This window comes from Trichosurus vulpecula, chromosome 4 (assembly GCF_011100635.1).
Source record: "Trichosurus vulpecula isolate mTriVul1 chromosome 4, mTriVul1.pri, whole genome shotgun sequence".
In the NCBI taxonomy this organism is placed as follows: domain Eukaryota; kingdom Metazoa; phylum Chordata; class Mammalia; order Diprotodontia; family Phalangeridae; genus Trichosurus; species Trichosurus vulpecula.
The window spans coordinates 340133311-340152874 of record NC_050576.1 but is presented as its reverse complement, the minus strand read 5'-3'; the positions used below and the strand labels follow the sequence as shown (position 1 = coordinate 340152874).

Genomic DNA, 19564 nt, shown 5'->3' with positions numbered 1-19564 from the left:
ATTCCATTTGCAAAATGTGCTGACATCTTCAATGAGTTGGTTTATCCTAAATATGTTTCAAGCTGTCCCATTACTACTGAAGTCCCACTATTCCCCTCTGGGATAAATATCTGAAGTCCACACTTTATGGTGAAAATTAAATATAACTCCCTGGTAGAAATGTTTTGAAGCCAGATATTTTTCATGTCTCCAATGAATAAATGTTTTAGGCTCTCCAAGGCCCTCTACAGTATAAGTATGAAGATGCTCACGCAATGTTAATCCCTGTGTAAGAAAATAGCAACAATCCAACTCTCTTCAAAATTGGAATAAAGCTCGGCTATAGGAAAACATATCTGTTCACATTACGTTGCACAGTCATGTGTGACTTGATATTGCTGAAATAGATTCTTTATTTCTGAAACATTCCAAAACAGCAGTATACACAGTAACAAATATTAGGTCATATGCCATAAGAAAGCATTCATTAGTGCAATTGGATTCTGTAAAAGGTCTATCAAAAAGATTTATTTGCATTAAAATGCATTCATTTTTTTCCAGAAGCAAATGTTAGTAAAACATTACAGTTTCATCCTTTGTAACAAAGTATTGAAATCCCATAGTTAGTGTAGAGACCATTGCACGTGGTAAATGCAATGCGCATTTCCGCCTCTGAGATTCTGTGATGCGATCCACAAATACCAAACATGATGTGATAATAAATTAACATTTAAGGAAAAAATAACAAGCCAAAACCACTGGACTCCCTTGCTGTCTCAGCCACCTCCCCTGAACTCTTCCGATTGTTTTGTGCTCATTCTACAACAACCAAAACAAGATTAAAGGTCTCTCAAGCTGTATGGTATGTTTCTGTTGATCTCTCCCCAGCGCTAAAAAAATAGTACCTTACCACAAAAATACTTTTTATGGCACAAAAATTTAAATTGTTCCCTAGTGGTTCAAATAGGTGTAAAAAGAAACAAGTGCAAAAAAATAGGATTCCTGTAAACTATAAAAATTAAAGTTCAAAGTATATGTTATAAGACCCAGTCGTAGGCAATGTATTAAAATACAGAACATGTAATGGACAAAGGTGTTTAGAACGTGTAAGTACATTGAACAGGTAACCTTAAAAAAACAGATATGGCAAAGCAGTATTTAATATTGATACATCTTAACTCTCTCAAAAAGTAGTTCAGGTACATAGCAGTTCTATTAAAAAAAAGATCTAGTTCTAAAGGTCACAATACTGCAACTGTGGGTTTGAGAACATTGCAGTATCCCAGGCAAATATTGAAGTGCAAAATTTAGTCTCTGATAATAGGTCCACTGAAAAACAATAGTGTGGTGAATCCATTAAAACGTACGGAGGGAAAGACATTAACGCCCATTGTACCGTCACCCAGCCAGCTGGGCAACACAACCCTCATTTTCCACTTCTTTCCCAGTCTTCTAGAGTACAAAATGCCACATCAATAGCAGCCATCTCGCCAATTTCCATCTCTCAGAGTGCTAAGTGAAGACAGAGGCTTTGGGGGCTGAAGAAAACTGTAAAGCAAAAAAAAAAAAAAAAAAGTGGCACATGATTAATAAGTAACATAGGCATCATCACTTTTTACTTTTAATCCTAAAGGTCCAACTGTGTTGCATCTTTTATGGTGAAGTCTTAATTCTTGGCTGGTTGGTTGTTGTCTTTTATTCTGAAAGAGGACCAAAATGACATCACTGTGTTGAGGTCAAGGTACAGTGTATCCAATTATAGCTGATTAAAAGTCTTAATTTACTTGAAATCAAACTAGTGCTACCTTCTGAAGAACTTTGTTATCAAAGTACGGAATCACCCTAAATATCTTTACTAAAACCATCTAGAGTCTTCAGGAAATATTCAAAATTATCAAATGACTTGACTAAAAAAATCAATTACTTCTTTGGAATTTCTCAGTGGAGGAAGAATCACTGACATTTCCATGTTTACATTTACCATTTGGCAAACAGGGATTTACTTACTCTTACAACTGATGTTTAAATGACACAACAGATGTCAAAGCACTTTAAAAAGTTAAAGTCCAGTACAAATATAAAACTATTATGATTGACAACCGAATATGACCCTACTATACCTACACGAAAAGTATTACGAAGTTGAAAGTCCTCTCTATAATGCCTTATATCTCAGAGACACCACTCTGAACTCTTCCTGCTATGCTATCAATGCTTTCCTTTTAGGCTCCTAACAGGCCCTCCCAGATCTTGGTGCAAATTCATCATATCTGAGTGTTCCCAAACCCACCCCAACACACACTACTTACCTATTATGTTCCTTCTTCACCTCTAACCAGGCACTCTATTTCCCACCCTGGGGTTCCTGTGTTTATAAATTGGTGAGTCCATCCTATCCAATCCTCTCTTCCTCCCATACCCAACCACAATGCACTCTGGCTACCTTCCTGCCATGACACTGATGTGGTTTGGGGTTGCTGGGAACCCAGAAATGTCATAGCGCAAGGTGGTGTCTGCCTAGAAAAAATTCACGCACTCAAACCATCTTCCAATCAAAGTAGCAAGGTTTATTGTAAAGCCAATAGCTGAGATTCTTAGGGAATCTGCAACTTAATGGGGGTGAGACTGATGCTTACATACAAAAAAAGGGACAGTGAAAAAATCTAGATGGGATTAAGGAGTGGCCTGGGGTGGGTCAGGTGCAATAGTGAAAGGAGTATTAAATAGTCTGGGGTGAGACAAAGGTGACTATGAAAAGACTGTCAAGTATCTAGGTGGGCCAGATGCCTTGGGTGAGAAGCCAGTGATAAGGATGGCTGAAGTGTGTGGGAAAATTCAGGGACTGGGTTGCTTTCAAAGACATGGCCTTTTTAGCTTTTAGGAGTCCAGGTCCCATCACCCCATCAACATTAAGCACTAAATCTCTACCCCATACCCACAGCTTTCTCCATCAATACTACCATTGCAGGAAAGGCCATTGCCTATGATTCTATTCACCATTTCTGTAACTTCTCACCCCATCCACTATAAGTGTAGCCTTCTATTCAAATATAAACTCCCTGAGGATAGGGACTGTGTTGCTTTTTGCATTTGTATCCCTACTGCTTAATACAGAAAAAGTGCTTGATATTTTTTTCATTCATTTATTCATTCATTCATTCATTCACTCACTAATTCCCAAAGAAGACTTTTAGTTGTTGTGTTTGTCTTTCCTTTTTGAAGAGAACCATGACATCAGGGAAAAGACTTGCAGTGGACTCTGATTTGAGTAGGGGGGTGGGCAGTTACAGATAAGAGAATGCCAAATATGCTTTATTACTGAGATATACATGAAGAGTACACAGAAGCAGCATGGACCTAATGCATTACATATTCTTTAAGGTCTTAAAAAGCAAAATACATGCCTTACATTTTACTCCAAATCAAAATGAAAGCTAAAACACCAGACAGGATATATAAATATGTGTGTATATAGATATAAGAAATATAGATATACATCTCTATATCTCTACCTATTTACATCTACACATATATATGCATATATATATATATATATATATATATGTACATACACACACACACACACACACGCCTTGTAAACAGATGTTTGCATGCAGTCTCCCCCATTAGACTGTAAGCTCCTTGAGAGTAAGGACTGGTTTTTTGCCTTTCTTTTTCTCCCTAGCACCCAATATCCCCAGTATTCAGCACACTACACTGGAGTACAGCAGGAGCTTGTTAAATGTTTGTTGACTTGTCTTCCATGCGTTGTGTGATGTTATCCACTGTGGGGATGATCTTTGAGCCAAGTCCAACTCCAAATCACTAGGACACTAACATTGCTATAACTATTAAGTATCTTATGTTGGGAAATCTATTGAATACACTTTAAGCAAGAAAATGAATTCTGGACCCCAAATGGGACCCATATTAAAGATGTCTGCACAGCTAAGAGAAAGGTAAACATGTCAGTGAAACAAGAACGTCTTCTAAAGGCACTGTCTCAGCAATCTGACAAACATAATGTACATGTACTACAGCTTATCTGAGGTTATCAAGTTTCCCTAAAGAAACCTCTGCTAGGAGAGACCTATGGAAGCCAAGATCAGGTAAAATAATTGACCTGGGCCATACCTACAAAATTCTAGCCAAAGGACAGGAAAGACAGAAAAAGGAGTCTCCAGACTAGGATACCAGAGTTCCTCCAACAGAATCCATATTTTGGTAGAAGGTGATTTTGTGAGCCTGCCAAGAGACAAAGAGCTGAACTTGAAGGGAATGTATTTGTCTAGGAACATACACAGTTTGACCCAGCCAGCTTCTACTATGGTTTTCTAACTGGGCCTGACTTCACTGCCCCACCAAAAGTTGTCAGGGGACTTAGGCTTATTCAAATGAAAGCAGACTAGACTCACTTTTAAACTATCTATTTTTGCCCATTCTTCATTTTATAAAGAGGAAATACAAGTACTCATTTCTTACATCTTAAGATTCTCAAATACTTGAACAGACAATATAATAGATTTCCTTCCAGTAGCTTCCGCCAGAGCTTATTTTAAGGTTACATAAATGGCATATATTTTGTAAATTTCTAGCACATCTGCTCTCAAAATAACTGAAGAGGAAATGCCATTTGAAAAATATAGTCATGTGGCCTAGGCATGTTTCTGATGGAAGCTGCCCAAACATGATCAAAATATCCAGCCCTAATCTCTCTCGTGAGTTCCAGTACCACATCACCAACTGCTTTTTTGGAATCTTGAACTGAATGTTCCATAGGCATCTGAGATTCATTATGTCCAAGAGAGAACTCGTTAGCTTTTCCCCCATGCTCACCCTCTTCCCAACTTTCCTATCACTGCAGAGGGTACCATCAGGCTCCCACAACCTCAGTGTCACCCTTGACTCCTCACCCACCACTCAGCCCATATAGTCAATATGCTGTGCCATCTTATCACTTCTCCATTTCCTCTAACTCTTGTATAAGTCCCCTTTTCTCCAGTCACACAGGTGTCAGGATCATACAAGTCCTCACCACCTCACCCTTGAACTATTGTAAAAGCCTTCTTTAGAGGGAGGGGGAGAAAATTTGAAACTCAAAAACTTGAGGAAATGAATGTTGTAAACTATTTTTTTTTAAAAAAGCCTTCTTTCTGGCTTGTCTCCCCACCTCAAATTTTACCCACTTCAATCCACCCTCCACTTAGTTGCCAAAGGGATTTTCCTAAAGTACAAATCTGACCACACCATCTGCCCATTCAAATGTACTGTCAAAGAGAAAATCCTATGACATTTAAAGTCCTTCGCAACTGGGTCCCTTCCTACTTTTCCAGTCTTCTTACAGTTTACACACACACACACACACACACACACACACACACACACACACACACCAATTTTCACTGGTCTAGCTGATGTGCCTTACAGCAGATGCTCAGTCTCCTGACTTCCTGCCTTTTCACTGGCCATCTATCCACATACCCGGGAGGCTCTTCCCTCCCCACCTAGGCCTCTTAGCTTCCCTAACTTCTTTCAAGACTCAGCTTAAATTATACCATCTTCAGGAGAACTTTCCAGCCTAACCCCCTAACCCCAACCGATTACAGAGCTAGGGCTTTCCCTCTGAGATAATCTTCCATTTCCACTGTATTTGGGGCTTATACGTACATACTTAATTATATGTTGTCTCCTCTGTTAGAATGTGAATTCCTTGAGGCTAAGGACCATGTTTTTGCCTTTCTTTTTATCTCCAGCATTTAGCACAGTGTCTGGCACACAGGAAACATTTAATAAATGTTGTTAACTGACATTTGATATAAAGATATGCTAAGCTGAACAATGTTATTGAGTGTCTGCTGCTATCATTTTCTGCCACAAAGGTTAAGTGACTTGCTCACAGCTACACAATGAAATGGCTGAGGCAAGATTTAATCGACATCCTTTAACTCTGAATCAATGCTCCTTCCATTGAACCACACTGTCTCCTATAATATATAATGACTGTTTTTCCCTTCAGAACTCTCAAATTAAACTGTTCTTGTACTTTTTTCTCATGTAGTTTCCGGGTGAACCACACCTCGGACCCAGGCTCCCCAAATTCTCAGGACATTATTCTGTTAGACCCCACTCCTGACACCAGTTATCCTAGCACCTAACAATTCAAATCAATAGTCATAACATGCCTTTGACCAATAATAAATATTAAAACACTTTTAGCATTCTGAAGAAACTCAATTTAACATTAAGCCAAAGGTTGTGTAGCAGAGGGGGAAAAAAGTCACCAAACCAATAAATCCTGCAATGTTCTCCATAATGTTTGGTCTCTAGTTCTATATTCCTCATTATGTATAAAAGGATACAGTTTTCTTCTTAAAATTTTGTAACTTCAAGTGTTCTCCTTCCTAACTCTGAGGAATGTAAATTAATTGGTATCATTTATTTATTGTTTACCATAAAATATGAACATTTTTATATATTCAGAGAACTTGATTTGAAGTCTAAAGCCATAGAGTCTAGTGCCAGTTTTGTTATTTTCTAACTGCAGAATTTGAAATAGATCATTTAACTTGTCTGTGCCTCGGTTTCTTACTATGTAAAAAAAGACAATATTTGTACCACCTGAACTTTAAAAGCTTGTGATGTAGAAGGCACTTTTTTTTGGTCAGTTACTGTTATCAGTTATAACTTTGTGGGTTGGCACCTTGAAGTTCACTGGTAAGGCAACTCCTACCAGAATAGATCAACAAATGTTCTGAAAGCTATAGTCAGAGAATCACCTAGGGCACTAAGCAAGTGCTCTAGGTCACACATCTCATGTGTCAAAGGTGGCCCTTGAACTTATGCCTTCTTCCTTCTGCCTCTGATCAGAAAACACGTTATATATAATTATGTCTTATTAGATAGAATACATATTTTATTTATATATGATTAAAGATAATAATGAGAATAAAACGGTGTAAATATCTAGAAGAGATTTCACTGTTTTCCAACTAAATTTTTACTTTGAATAGACACTTTGTTAGTACATCCCTTATGGTACTCATCGCACACTAGCTGGTATATTTCAACAGAAAGTAAATTCTTTAAATTCAGGAGCCATTTTTCATTTTTATCTTTGTTTCTTTGGTCGTTAGCGCATAACAGGCACTTAACCAATGTAGGCGGGATTGAATTATAATGCAATTACTTGTGTGAACAAATTATCTCCCTTAACAGATGGTAAACCCTCTTACCGAGCTTAGTCATTCTTGTACCATTCATACTGTAGTACTTGGCCCATAGATGATGTTAAAAAAATCACACATACAAGTTTGCGTGTAATACATACACACATATATGTATGTTTGTATGTATGTGTGTGTATGTATACACGTATTCATGTTTTAAATTATCTAGAGGAGGGCAACCAGGATTGTGAAGAGCCTCAAGATTCTGACATACTGACTAGCTGAAGGAACTGAAGATGTTTACTATGAAGAAGAGACTCAGATGATAGATGTATTCCAATATTTGAATGGATGTCATGAAAAGAAGTGTTTTGAACAACATTCAGTGGAGTTGTGCTCCCATGAACATGAGCACTTTTTCAGCCTCAGCAACTTCTGTCTCTAGGCTCCCACAAATCTGAGATAGAGGAGCCACCCAGCACACCAGAGACCTTCCTCTTGGTCTAGCATGTAGCAGGTGTCTAGTAAATGAATATTTGTTGGATTCATGAACAAATGACTTTGTTCCTTATCAATCATCAACTTTCATGCAAAGCTGATTGATAATCTCATCTTAATTTCACACAAAAAAGCAACAGACAGTAAGGTGCAAGAAGTAGCTAAATAAGTGAAAAGATTGCGATGGTTCCTGGAGCAACTTAACATATTCAACAGAATACAAGAAGTCTTAAAGAAGGGATAGAAAAAACAGTCTCACCTTCGCACAGGCTGTGCAATTTTGCTCCTGGGCAAGTTACTCCCATTTATTGCCAAAGATGGTCTTGGAAGCCCACTCCGCCCTATCATCCCAGAAGCAGTAGTTTTGTTTGGTGCAGGAATTCCTGTGTTGGAATATGCCTGTAAGCTGTTGGATAAAGGAATATTGCTGCTGCCTTGAACAGTCGGACTCACGTAGGCTGTGGCTTTAAGAGGTTGCCTTATGGACACTGGAAAATGACCCACACTGTGAACTCGATGCTGAAGCTGTCCTGGTGATGGAACTAGAAGAAAACAAAAATCTTCGTATGAGAAGAAATTTTAAGGATGCTTCGATTGAGGAAATCTTATAAATCACATTACACATCAGTCCCAAATGGTAATAACAAATCTGAACCAAGTTAGCGCATAATACACATAGCGCAAATGGAACTGAATCCACAAATGGCAGCCCGTTAAACTTTTAGAGAGTTAACTTTCAGGAAGTTTCTCTAAATCTGCCTTTCTACAACATGTATCAATTGCTCCTACTTCTACCCTCTGGGGCCAGGCTAAACAAGTCAAAGGCTTCTTTTACATGACATCTATTCAAATACTTGAAACACAGCTATCATCTAAGTCTTCTCCTCTTCACAGTAAACATCCCCAGTTCCTTCAACCAGTCTTCCTATGTCATGATTTTGAAGTTCTTCACAATCCTGGTTGTACTCCTCTAGATACTTTTTTGTAATTTGGAAATAGCCATTTTCAATTGTTTTGTAGTGCTTGTTCTTTTCATTTACATTATTATGTTGCTTATTTTCTTGGCTCTGGTTACCTTGGTTTGCCTTACTTCATACACATCATTCCATGCCTCTCTGTATTTGTCATCTCTTATAGCACATTAATATTCCATTACATTGATGTGTCACATTGCACTTTTTTTTAAGCTATTTCCCAATCAATGAGTATCTACTTTGTTTCTAGCTCTTTGCTGCCACAAAATGTGCTTCTATAAATATTTTGGTGTGTTCCCTGATTTCTTTTAATAAGTTACTTCCTTGGAGTGTATGCTTAGTGGAATCCCTGGGTCAAGAGCAATGGATGTAATAGTTACTTTAGCTGGGTAATTACAGATCACTTTACAGAATGGGTCTGCTCATTCAAAGGCAGACCACCAACATTAGTGCATCTATCTTTTTACAACTCTCTCCAACAATGATTATTCTCACTTTGGCCATCTTTTTGTATATGCTAGGTTTGTATTTCTCTTATCATTAAAGGATTTTATTTGATCTAGAGCATTCTTTCACATGGCTGTTAAGAGTTTGTGATTCTTCTTTTGAGAATTGGTCGTTCGTGTCTTTTAACCACTTTTCTTTTGGGAAATAGTTTTTGATCTTGTATATTTCTGTTAGTTGTCTATCTCAGGTATCAAACCCTTACCTGAGAAATTAGATTTAAATTTGTGGTTACTTCTGACCCCTTCTCTTCTTATTCTAAATGCATTCATTTTGTGCAGGAGCTTTTCAATTTCACGTAAGACACTTCAGCACTTAGCTCTGAGCATTTTCTCTGGCTGTCCCCCATGTAAAGCTCTCCCTCTTCATCTATAACTCATAGCTTCTTTGGCTTCCTTCAAGTTCCAGTTAAAATCCCACCTTCTATAGGGAGTCTTCTCAATTCCTTTTAATTTTAGTGCTTTTCCTTTGTTGAATATTTCTAATTTATCCTGTATATATTTTGTTTGTACATAGTTGTTTGCTTTGTGTTGCCTTCCCCTGCCCCCAACAGATTGTGAGTCCCTCAAAGGTAGAGACTGTCTTTTACCTTTATTTGTATCCCTAGTATTTAGAACAGTGCTCATCACATAATAGGTTCTTAGTAAATACTTATTGGCTGACTATAATTAAAATGGAGCTTGTAGATCACTAGTAAGCTCCCTAAATCTTTTTCATACAAACTTATATCCAGCCACAACTCTTCCATCTTGTACTTGTAGAGCTGATCTTTTGAAGCTAAAAGTAGGATTTTTTCCACTATAATATTTATAATATTATAATAATTTATAAAAATTTCTGACATCTCTCCTGTTTTGGGATCTTGTCTGTCAATAGTCCAGTTATGTTTGGGCTGCTTCTACATCAAGCTCTACGTTCTAGGGGCACAGAATTCCAGAGTTGGAAGAGACTTTTGACAGTCAGTCAGACTCTTTACCTAAAACACAAATTCCTTTATAACACCCCTGGGTGTTAGAGAGGGTGGGTGCAGGAGCCTGTGGGTGAAGGAGCTCACCACCTGAGCAGCTTGGTGTTATCCTTAAGACTCCTCACACATCCAAATACTCAGTCATTTGCCCAATCTTCTCATTTCTACTTCTACAATATCCCTCAAATATATTTCCTCATTTCTTCCTCACAATCTGAAATCCTGCCATGCAGTGTTACTAGGCATCCCATACACACTACATCCATCTGTGCCTTTATACTAGCTGTCTCCATGGCAACCCTTGGAATCTGTTTTCCTTCAAGACCCTTGGAGGACCACCCTCTACATGAAGCCTTTCCCGATCCTCTCTGATACTAGTGTCCTCCTTCCCAAATCTACCTTGTATGCTTTTTTCTTTTTTATACCTTATATACATACTTATGTATCTATCTCCCCTCAATAGAATGTAAGCTCCTTGGAGGCACGGATAGTTTCATCTCTCTCTTTGTATCTCCAGTGCTTAGCACAGTGGCTGGCATGTAAGTACTTAATAAATAGTTGCTAAAGGATTCCTTTTCAAAGCACTACCACTAAAGAGCTGTTTGAAGTTTCTCCGTAGAGTGGGGCTGAAATCTGCCTCTCTGTAGTTTCCACCTATTATTCTTAATTTTGCTCACTCCTCTGCATACATTCTTCGAGGGCATGTTTCCCAGCCCTAGTGTGAGAGACCCAATACTTACAGCAGATAACGTCCCATTCCCTGACGCTTATGTGAGTCTTCCCCTGAGTTTCAGAACATCAAAAAAACTTAAAGAGAATTTCTGGCTATAAGCCAAGGTAGGTCATGTAATACTGGAAAAATTAGGAACCCCTGAGAAACCCCTAGCTACTGACAAGCACCCCCAGAAAGAATGGACTCAGATCTCTTTGGCATTTAGCAGATATCCCTGGGGCTCTGTGACTCCTCCAAGGAATGTCAATAGATAGGACCATCCCACTGAAGGATAACCTGGCAGACCCTTTCTGTGTAGCAGATATCCCTGGGGTTCCATGACTCCACCAAGGAATGTCAATAAGATTATCCCACCTAACGATAACCTGACTGAATCTTTTGATCTGCCAGGACCTTTGTTCCTGTTCCCCCACCCTGTGACCTGGCCTGTGGGTTCCAGGAGATAATTAACCACTGTACCCCCACATGTCCTATATAAGTCACACCTGCACCCCAACACGGGGCCATTGATTTAGGTTGCAGCCCCGATGGCCGCCGGCTAATAAATTCTCCATTTAAAACTTATACTCTGTGGCGTGTCTCACTCGCTTCTGGTACAACAGTCACATCCTTATCCCCTAGCTTGTTAGAGAAAAAGTCCAGTCTAGTGTCCCACCTCATCCCTAGCCTACCTCTTCAGGCAACAAGAAGGTGGTAGTTAGACACCCATCATCATTTTGCAAATATGCTGGCTTTTCTCTTCCTAATACAACCACCTTAATTCTGAGCTCATAGTAGAAAACCTAGACTATTTTTAGAGTCTCCTATATAGTCTTCAGGCCTCCAATCTATCCTTTTACACAGCTGCCCACTATGGAGAGCAGTACAATAGGATTATATCACTCTTGTAGTGAAAAAAAAAAAATCTTCCATGGCATTCCACTGCCAACTACTCCAGACAGCTAGGTGGCACAGTGGATGGGGCTCAGACCTAGATTCAGGAAGTTCTGACTTCAAATTTGACCTCAGACACTTACTAGCTGTATGACCCTGGGCAAGTCACTGAACCTTTGCCTGCTTCAGTTTACTCATCTGTAAAAGGGTAATGATCATAACAGTACCTATTTCCCAGGGTAACTGTGAGGATAAAATGAAATACCATAAAGTACTTTTACAAAGCTTGAGGCACTTTAAAAACCACCATCCCAGCGTTCCTGTGAGCTTCTCTTTGATCTCCGTACCTTTTCTCATGCGAATCCCTTCACCTAAAATGGACAGCATACGCTCACCTCTACCTGCAAGAATCTTTCACTTCCTCCAAGGCCCAAGTTGGCTTCTGCCTTCTCCATAAAGCTTTCTCTGATCCCTGCAGCAGAAAGTCATCTCTTTCCTCAAAAATTACTTATAGTACTTTCAGACTTCTCCCCTTTGCATCTATTACCCTGTGGCTTATATCAGAGTTATTCATACACATGTCATAACCTCCCAGTCAGCAAGTCCCTTTGAGATCAGGGCCTATATTTCTTTTTATGTTTGAATCCTCAGCATCTATCATACAGTAGGTGTTTAATAAACATTTGTGGAATTGACTCTCACTTCAATCCCTTCCCTCTTTGGCACATCTTCTATGTTACTAATTATTGAGCCTGCAGCATATCCACTAGATGGACATAACAGCACCCCACCATTTGTTGGACAGCTGCCTTTTTCACTTAATGCCCTACACCAGGGTTGGCAAACTACAACCTGCTGGCTAAGAACGGACTTTACATTTTTAAATGCAAGAAAATTTTATTTAGGGTGTAAAAAACATTCTTAAGCTCAGAGACAGAACAAAAAACAGGTAGGGCACTCCAGCCCTAGCCTTTCAACCTGGCTCCTGTCCTGTGACCCTCATACTTCTAGGAATCTAGGCTATATCCCAGGATAAGCCAGCTCCTCAGTAGATTACCTGGGGCTCCTGATGGATCTTCCATCAAAATCCTGTCTCCAGAACTTGTCAGCTCCCAGATGACTGGCAGAGCCTAAATAACAGATTTAACCTTGGGCCAAGGAAGAATGGCTAAATTTTCCTGTCTTGGGATTTCTTTCTGTAACCATCTTATTTTGTTATGACATTTAGGTCATCATAACTCATATTCCCCAAGAGCAAGGATTATTCAAACTCCAGTACACAATATGAAAAAATACTTTAAATGTACAGTAAATTATATCAGACAGCCCTCCCCTAACTCTGCACTGATAACAATCCATCACGAGCAGCTTTGCTTTTGTTTTTTAACCAAAACACAGCAGAGAAAGAAGCAAAGAGGAAAAACATAAGCTATTCAATTCCTAGCCAGAAAATAGGACAACGGAAAATGAAATGTTCAGGGTTCTTTCCTTCCTCAAATACTCTTGGAGAACTTGGGGCTTTCTCCTTTGCTCCTCCCCTAACACACACACACACACACACACACACACACACCCGCATCACTTGGGGGCAGCTAGGTGGCACAGTGGATACAGTGCCTGGTGCAGAGTCAGGAAGACTCATATTCCTGAGTTCAAACCTATCCTCCAAAACTAAGTAGCTACATGACCCTGGGCAAGTCACTTAATCCTGTCTGCGTTGGTTTCCTCATCTGTAAAATGAACTGAAGAAAGAAATGGCAAACCACTCAGATTTCTCTGCCAAGAAAACTACAAATGAGGTCATGAAGACTCAGATATGACTGAAATATGATTGAACAACAACAAAACACCACCCCGAGTTGAAAATCTTCTCAAGAGATTATCTAACTTTTAAACTCTCTATTCTGAACACAAGGCACAATGACATATACAGTTGGGAAGGATGGAAAAAGAAAATCAATGATTTCTTTAGGATAGAGAACTTCTGGTATGGAAAATCCCTCAACCAATACAAAGCAGCAACTCATATATAATTCAGACTGTTTAAGTTTTTAGTAACCTAGAGTTTGGACTCCAGGTTACTTGTCAGTTATTTACTGACAAGAGAGGACATTAATCCAGGTTCTCCCTGGCTTCGGTGCTGGTACTCCACCCAATATGCCATGCTGATTAATGTCTTGCACACATAGTCAGTCAACTATTATTTATTAGGAGCCTACCACATGCTAAGAACTGTGCTAAGCAATGAGGATTTACATATATATATATATATAAAGACAAAAGGCAGTCCCTGCTCTCAGTCTAATCATGGAAACGAACAAGTTATATACAGGATAAACTGAAGATAACTACCAGGAGGAAGGTACTTCCATTAAAGAGGATTGGGAAAGGTTTCCTGTAGAAAGTGGGGTTTTAGCTAGGGCCTGAAGGATGCCAGGAGATAAGGAGGAAAAGCATTCCAGGCATGGGAAAAATCCAGTGAAAATTCCCAGTCTGGAGATGAAGAGATTTGTCTGAGGAACAGCAAGGAGGCCAGTGTCACTGGACCACAGAGGAGATGGGAAGTAAGGTGTGAGAAGGTAGGAAAGATGGAGGGGCAGGTTATGAAGGGCTTTTGAATGCCAAACAGAGAATTTTATATTTGATCTTGGAGGTGACAGGGAACTACTGGAGTTTAGGAAGGTTTCTTTAACAGCTGAGTAGAGGGTGGTAGAATAGAAAGAGTCTGGGACAAAGTTATAAGATATATGGAGAAAGGGAAGGGAATAAGCATTTCACATAGTGCACATTATGTGCCAGACACCAGGCGGCTGTTGTTGTTTGTCCTTTGTTCTCTAAGAGGACCAATGACATCAGAGAGATGATGCCATGACATGCCAGTTAACTGGACTTATGTAAAGAAGGGTTGTGCAAAGTCACCAGTCTCACTTTCTCCTCTAGAGCCATCTGGGTCCAAAGGCAAGACATAGATCAGTACAACTGGAGATGGCCCCGGATGCAGTGGGAGACCTTGGCCTTTTTAAGCTAAGATCTTTCCCAGCTCTCAGTTTGACTGAGGCAATGCTCAATCAGTGATTAAGGCTAGGTAAGAAATGAGGCAGAGAATGACCTCTTTTACCTAGTCAAAAAAAAAAAAAAAACCAGTCTGGGAGGGTAAGACAAAACAAAAACAATTGCTTTTTACATTCAGGGCCCAAACAATGACCAAGCTTGTCCTGGGACCTACTGTTGGCCAATCAACAAGAGTCAGAGTGATTTGGGTTTAAGGCAGGGTCCTTAAGAAAGAAATCTATCCATAAACCCCAAGATACCTTTCAAGGTTTCAGCAATCAAAATTTACATTCCTTTGGGCAGACCACCTGCAGTTAAAGGTATGATACCCTATGTGGACAGAGGGAAAAGGAGGGGAGAAGAGAGGAAGGCAGAAGGGGAGGGAAGCAACAGGCCAGTTCCAGTTGGGTCCCCAAGGCGACAACAAGGTTGTTTGTCCTTCACAAATATCTTAAATGATCCTCACAATTACCCTGAAAGGTAGGAGCTATCATTACCCCCATTCTACAACTAAAAGGCTGAGACAAACAGAGGTTAAGTGACTTTCCCAGGGTCACACAGCCACAGCTAGTAAGTGTCTGAGGCTGGAGTTGACCTCAGGTCCTTCTGACTCTAGGCCCAGAGCTCCACGCACTATGGCACCATCTAGGTGCCACTAAATATAGGTTCTAGTCCCAGCTTTGCCACGAACTAGTGGTTTAACCAACATACCTTAGGCAAGTCTCTAATCTTTCTGGTCTTGGTTTCCCCATGTGTAAAATGAGGGTGTTGAATTAGATGATTTCTAAGGTCCCTTCCATTTCTAAAGTTCTTTGGTTTGAGTCCAACACCCCAGAATCCAAAGACAGTCAGTCTGTGTACAGAGGGGATGGATAGATCTTTTTTGGTTCTACTCACTAGGAAAATGTCAACTCTGGCCTAAAATGCCATCTTTAGTAACAAAGTAAATTAATTATTAGTAATGAGTTAGCACAGTCTGTAAGCAGAGTAAATAATAAAATCTGTAAAGCAGAGGAAGACTGGACTTCTTTCAGTTCTTCGGTAAACGGAGATCACATTCAACAATAAAACTTTTATAGCTTTGTAACACTGCAGCAATTTAAAAAAAAATATTAAGAAGCATCACTTACTACATGACTGTATCCTTGACATTCCATTACCAGCCCCATGCAGGCTCGAGTCAAAGCTCTGGCTGTTTCTCACAGTGACTGGGGAACTAACATTGCTACTGACAGCTGTTGTACTTGGCATTCGTGCTAGGTTAGGCATACTTCTTCGGAGTTTATCTGAAGGACAAAAACATTTCAGGAGGTCAAAAGCAACAAGTTTTCAAGCAAAAAAAAAAAACAAAACAAAACACAAAGCACCAAAACAGTAGCTGTTAAAAGCAAGTAAGCAAACTTAATGTCTTCCATATTTATTCAAAATTGACACATTTATGAGTCATGAAACATAATAGACAAAGCAATATTCAGCCACATCTGAACATACATAGGGTAGCTCCAAAGTAATTAATTCTAAAGAACTCTGTGGGGGGGGGGGGTGCCACACAGAGGGGGCTGCCTTTGGTAAGGCTGCTGACAATGAGGGAAAGAAACGATTTACTCTCCATTCGCTAGAAAATACCTCAAAATGAGGTTTTAAATAGAAGGTGCGATTTTGACTGCTCTATAGGCACTATAAATGGAATATATAGAGCATGCCAATGAATGTGTACCAAAAACTAGTAATGAGGTCAATATAAACATGTATAGTAGGTTGAGAAGGGGATGTATGGTCAGTAGATCTGGGTTCAAATCCTGGTTCTTCTATTTACTATCTGTGTGGCCTTGGGCAAGTTTAATTCATTGGGCCTCAGCTTCCTAATCAGTAAAATAAAGGAATGGTACTAAAAAATTATCTAAAGTCCCTTCCAGCTCCAAATCTGTGATGCTATGACAATACGCCTCATGACTTGTTAAAGTGAGATTAATTCATCAAACCTCCCAGTGCACAGTGTGCACTGTTTGAGCACAACACTTTAGAACGGTCATAGCTATAGCACAAACACCAGACATTAGAGGCTGTTAGAGGTTGGAAAGAGAAAATAAAACAAGTTGGTTTCTCCATGTAATGTATGCTTTTGAACACCAGAGGGCAGCAGAGTTATACTCAGATCCCAGAATGTGCCTCGGACCTATGAAATAAGTCAGAAACATAGGCTATAAAAAGTAGGTTGTTCTTTATCAAAATTATTACAAAGTAGCTTTGCCTTATCTACTGCCTTGATGACATTTTCACTATTTTAGCTCATCATCTAATCCAGAACTTCTGTATCTTTTTTTTTTTTTTAACACCATGGACCCCTTTGAAAGTCTGGAAAGATCTGTGAAGCACTTTTCAAAAAAATTGTTTTTAAATGTGTAAAATAAAATACAAAGGATTACAAATGAAACCAAAGGCTAATGAAAATAAGGATTAATTCTTTTCCCATTCAAGGTCACAGACCCTCTGAATCCTATCCGGAGAGTTAGACTAAATAGTTGCTCAACTCTAATACAGAGGGTAGGAAGGAAACAAGTTAAAAGTGAGGTCCAAGTTGTTTTGAGAAATCTGAAGAGATCATTTCAGCCAAGGAGACCTGAGAAGGCTTCATGGGCAGAAGTAACACCTAAGTTGAGCCTTGAAGCAGGAAACTTCAGGCCATTCCAGTCATAGTATGCGAAATCTGAACAAAGGCTCGTAGAAAAGGTTACAATAAGAATGTGACTGGAGAGTACTCCAGTTTGTTTGGAATGCAGAAAATGTGAAGGGGAGTAATATGAGAAAGTTGGAAAAGTGAGTTAGAGCCACAGAAAAAAAAAAAAAAGAAAACCAGAAGCCAAAACATTTATTTTGCTTGGTAATTTTCATCTTTTTATTCTATTGTCAGGATCCAAGACCACCTCTCTCTTTTTAGACACCCTGTTTTCCAGAGCTAAAGCCCAGCAAGCAAGCTGCGCCCTGAGCTTGGCATAACAACAATCCTTTGGGCTGTGGATGAACTTTGCTGCAACTAAATCACAGAACTGATGGTCTTGGAGCTTAGGTAAGCAACAACAGGCTCAGACATGAAGCCCTGCTATGATAGGACTTTTTGTCAACTAGACCACCTTGCCTCATTGTGACTGTTGTGCCTCACCACTGTTTGATTCTTTATCAAGCCACAAATATATAAATCAAGGTTTAGTTCCACTGCCTCAAGTCTCCTACTAGAGGACTGGACACGCGTCTAATTTCTCTCCCCCAATGGAACAAAGACAGCCTTTTCTTTTAACCTGTATGAACCCTTTGGTATTTTTGGAGTTAAGTTATTGCAAAACCTCTGATTCTTTGGACATTTGTTACCAGAGTTGACAGTTTGATGGCAGTTCCCAGTGCAAACCTAAGTATAGAACCTAGAGCCCTTTGAGCTCCACTCAACTTGCACCTGGAGAGTGGCAGTGAGTGATTTTCTTTCTCCAATTCTCAAGCTCCCACATTTGGTCAAGCTCTGTGCCCTTGGAGGATTGACAATTTGGCTGTTGGGACTGAAGACAGGTTTTGTTGGCCCTCCCTTCAGAGAGGTTTTGTTTGGCCCCTCCCTAGAAGAGGTTTTGGGTTTCAGTCTTTTATAGGGACTTTATTTCAACATGTCTTAAGATCTTTAAAAATGGGTACTGCTTTCTCTAGGACCTATAAACAAGCTGCAGATGACAATCCACTTCAGAAAACGGCAGCCTAAAGTTTATATCATGGGCCCAAAACCTGCAGGTATGTAATGAATTTGCAGAAACTGACCCAAGACTACTATCACCATTGGCCAGCTTAGGGTCTTTTGACTGGGATAAAATAAAGTACCTTAAGAAATATCTTGATGAAGCCAGCAATAAAATTAAATACCCCAAATAGGATGTTTTTAATAAACGGATACTCAAACCACCAAGTGAGAAACCTTTTATAACTTAGATTCCTTTAAGAAAAGTATAGATAGAATTATCCTATATGTCTGTCTTATCATTTTGCCTGTTTATGTCTTTGTAAAAATTTAAAATGTCTGTGTCCTGTCTGTGTTAGTGTAGATTCTGTTACCTTGAAAGATTTAAAATCCAGCTAGCCAAAAAGAACTGCTAAGGGTATAGCCACAGAGTTTAGAAGACTGGAAAAGATTAATGAACTCTCATACTTGAAACAATTATCTCAGTAAGCAAGATGAACTCCTACTTTAGGCTTTCCCAGAGAGATTAGGCTATAAAAAAAAGAGGGAAAAATCTGCAAAACATTATTTTTCTGTCATTTCAGCTTTGGACACATTGGAATTACAGAAATAAAGTCTTTAATTGAATATAACTGTTATAAATCTAAAATGGGTTTAAAATGCCAAAGGTAATAGGATTAACCATTTGTATATGAGATAATTTGCAAATGCAATTGACTGAATGGATGTCATCTGAAATTTTGTTTCATGTTTTAAATACATGATATTATTTGTGTTATTACTTGTATTTCTAAATTCTCTTATATTGTGAAAATTAGAGAGACCAATGTTTTAGAAATGCTGTTAGACAAAACCTCCCCTTTAATCTGGATACTCTTAGGTGGGCTTTTAAAAGGATGTGATAAAAATAGATATTTTTAAACTGTTACATATTTAATGAATTATATTTTGTTATAAAACTAATAATAATAAGTTCACTAAAATAGCAAATTTTCATTTGAAAATTCTTGGCTATTATGAAAGTGTATGTGGTGATTTAAAGATGTAGCTTCAACATATTAATAATGAGTCAACTATCAGGTATTTGCTGTATGTCTGAAGCCC

General features: G+C 39.1%; 1 protein-coding gene across 6 annotated transcripts in view; it reads right to left on the bottom strand.

Moving 5' to 3' along the window:
• Positions 1–360: 360 nt before the first annotated feature.
• The window catches only part of SLAIN1 (SLAIN motif family member 1), a 75354-nt gene continuing 56150 nt past the window's right edge, over positions 361–19564 (bottom strand). For all 6 annotated transcript variants that reach the window (XM_036753553.1, XM_036753555.1, XM_036753554.1 and 3 more), the window contains 3 exons: positions 15876–16031; positions 7903–8185; positions 361–1527 (listed from right to left, as the gene is read on the bottom strand). In XM_036753553.1, coding sequence (XP_036609448.1) covers positions 1452–1527; positions 7903–8185; positions 15876–16031 — 515 coding nt within the window. In that variant the 3' untranslated portion in view covers positions 361–1451. The remainder of the gene's footprint in view (positions 1528–7902; positions 8186–15875; positions 16032–19564) is intronic.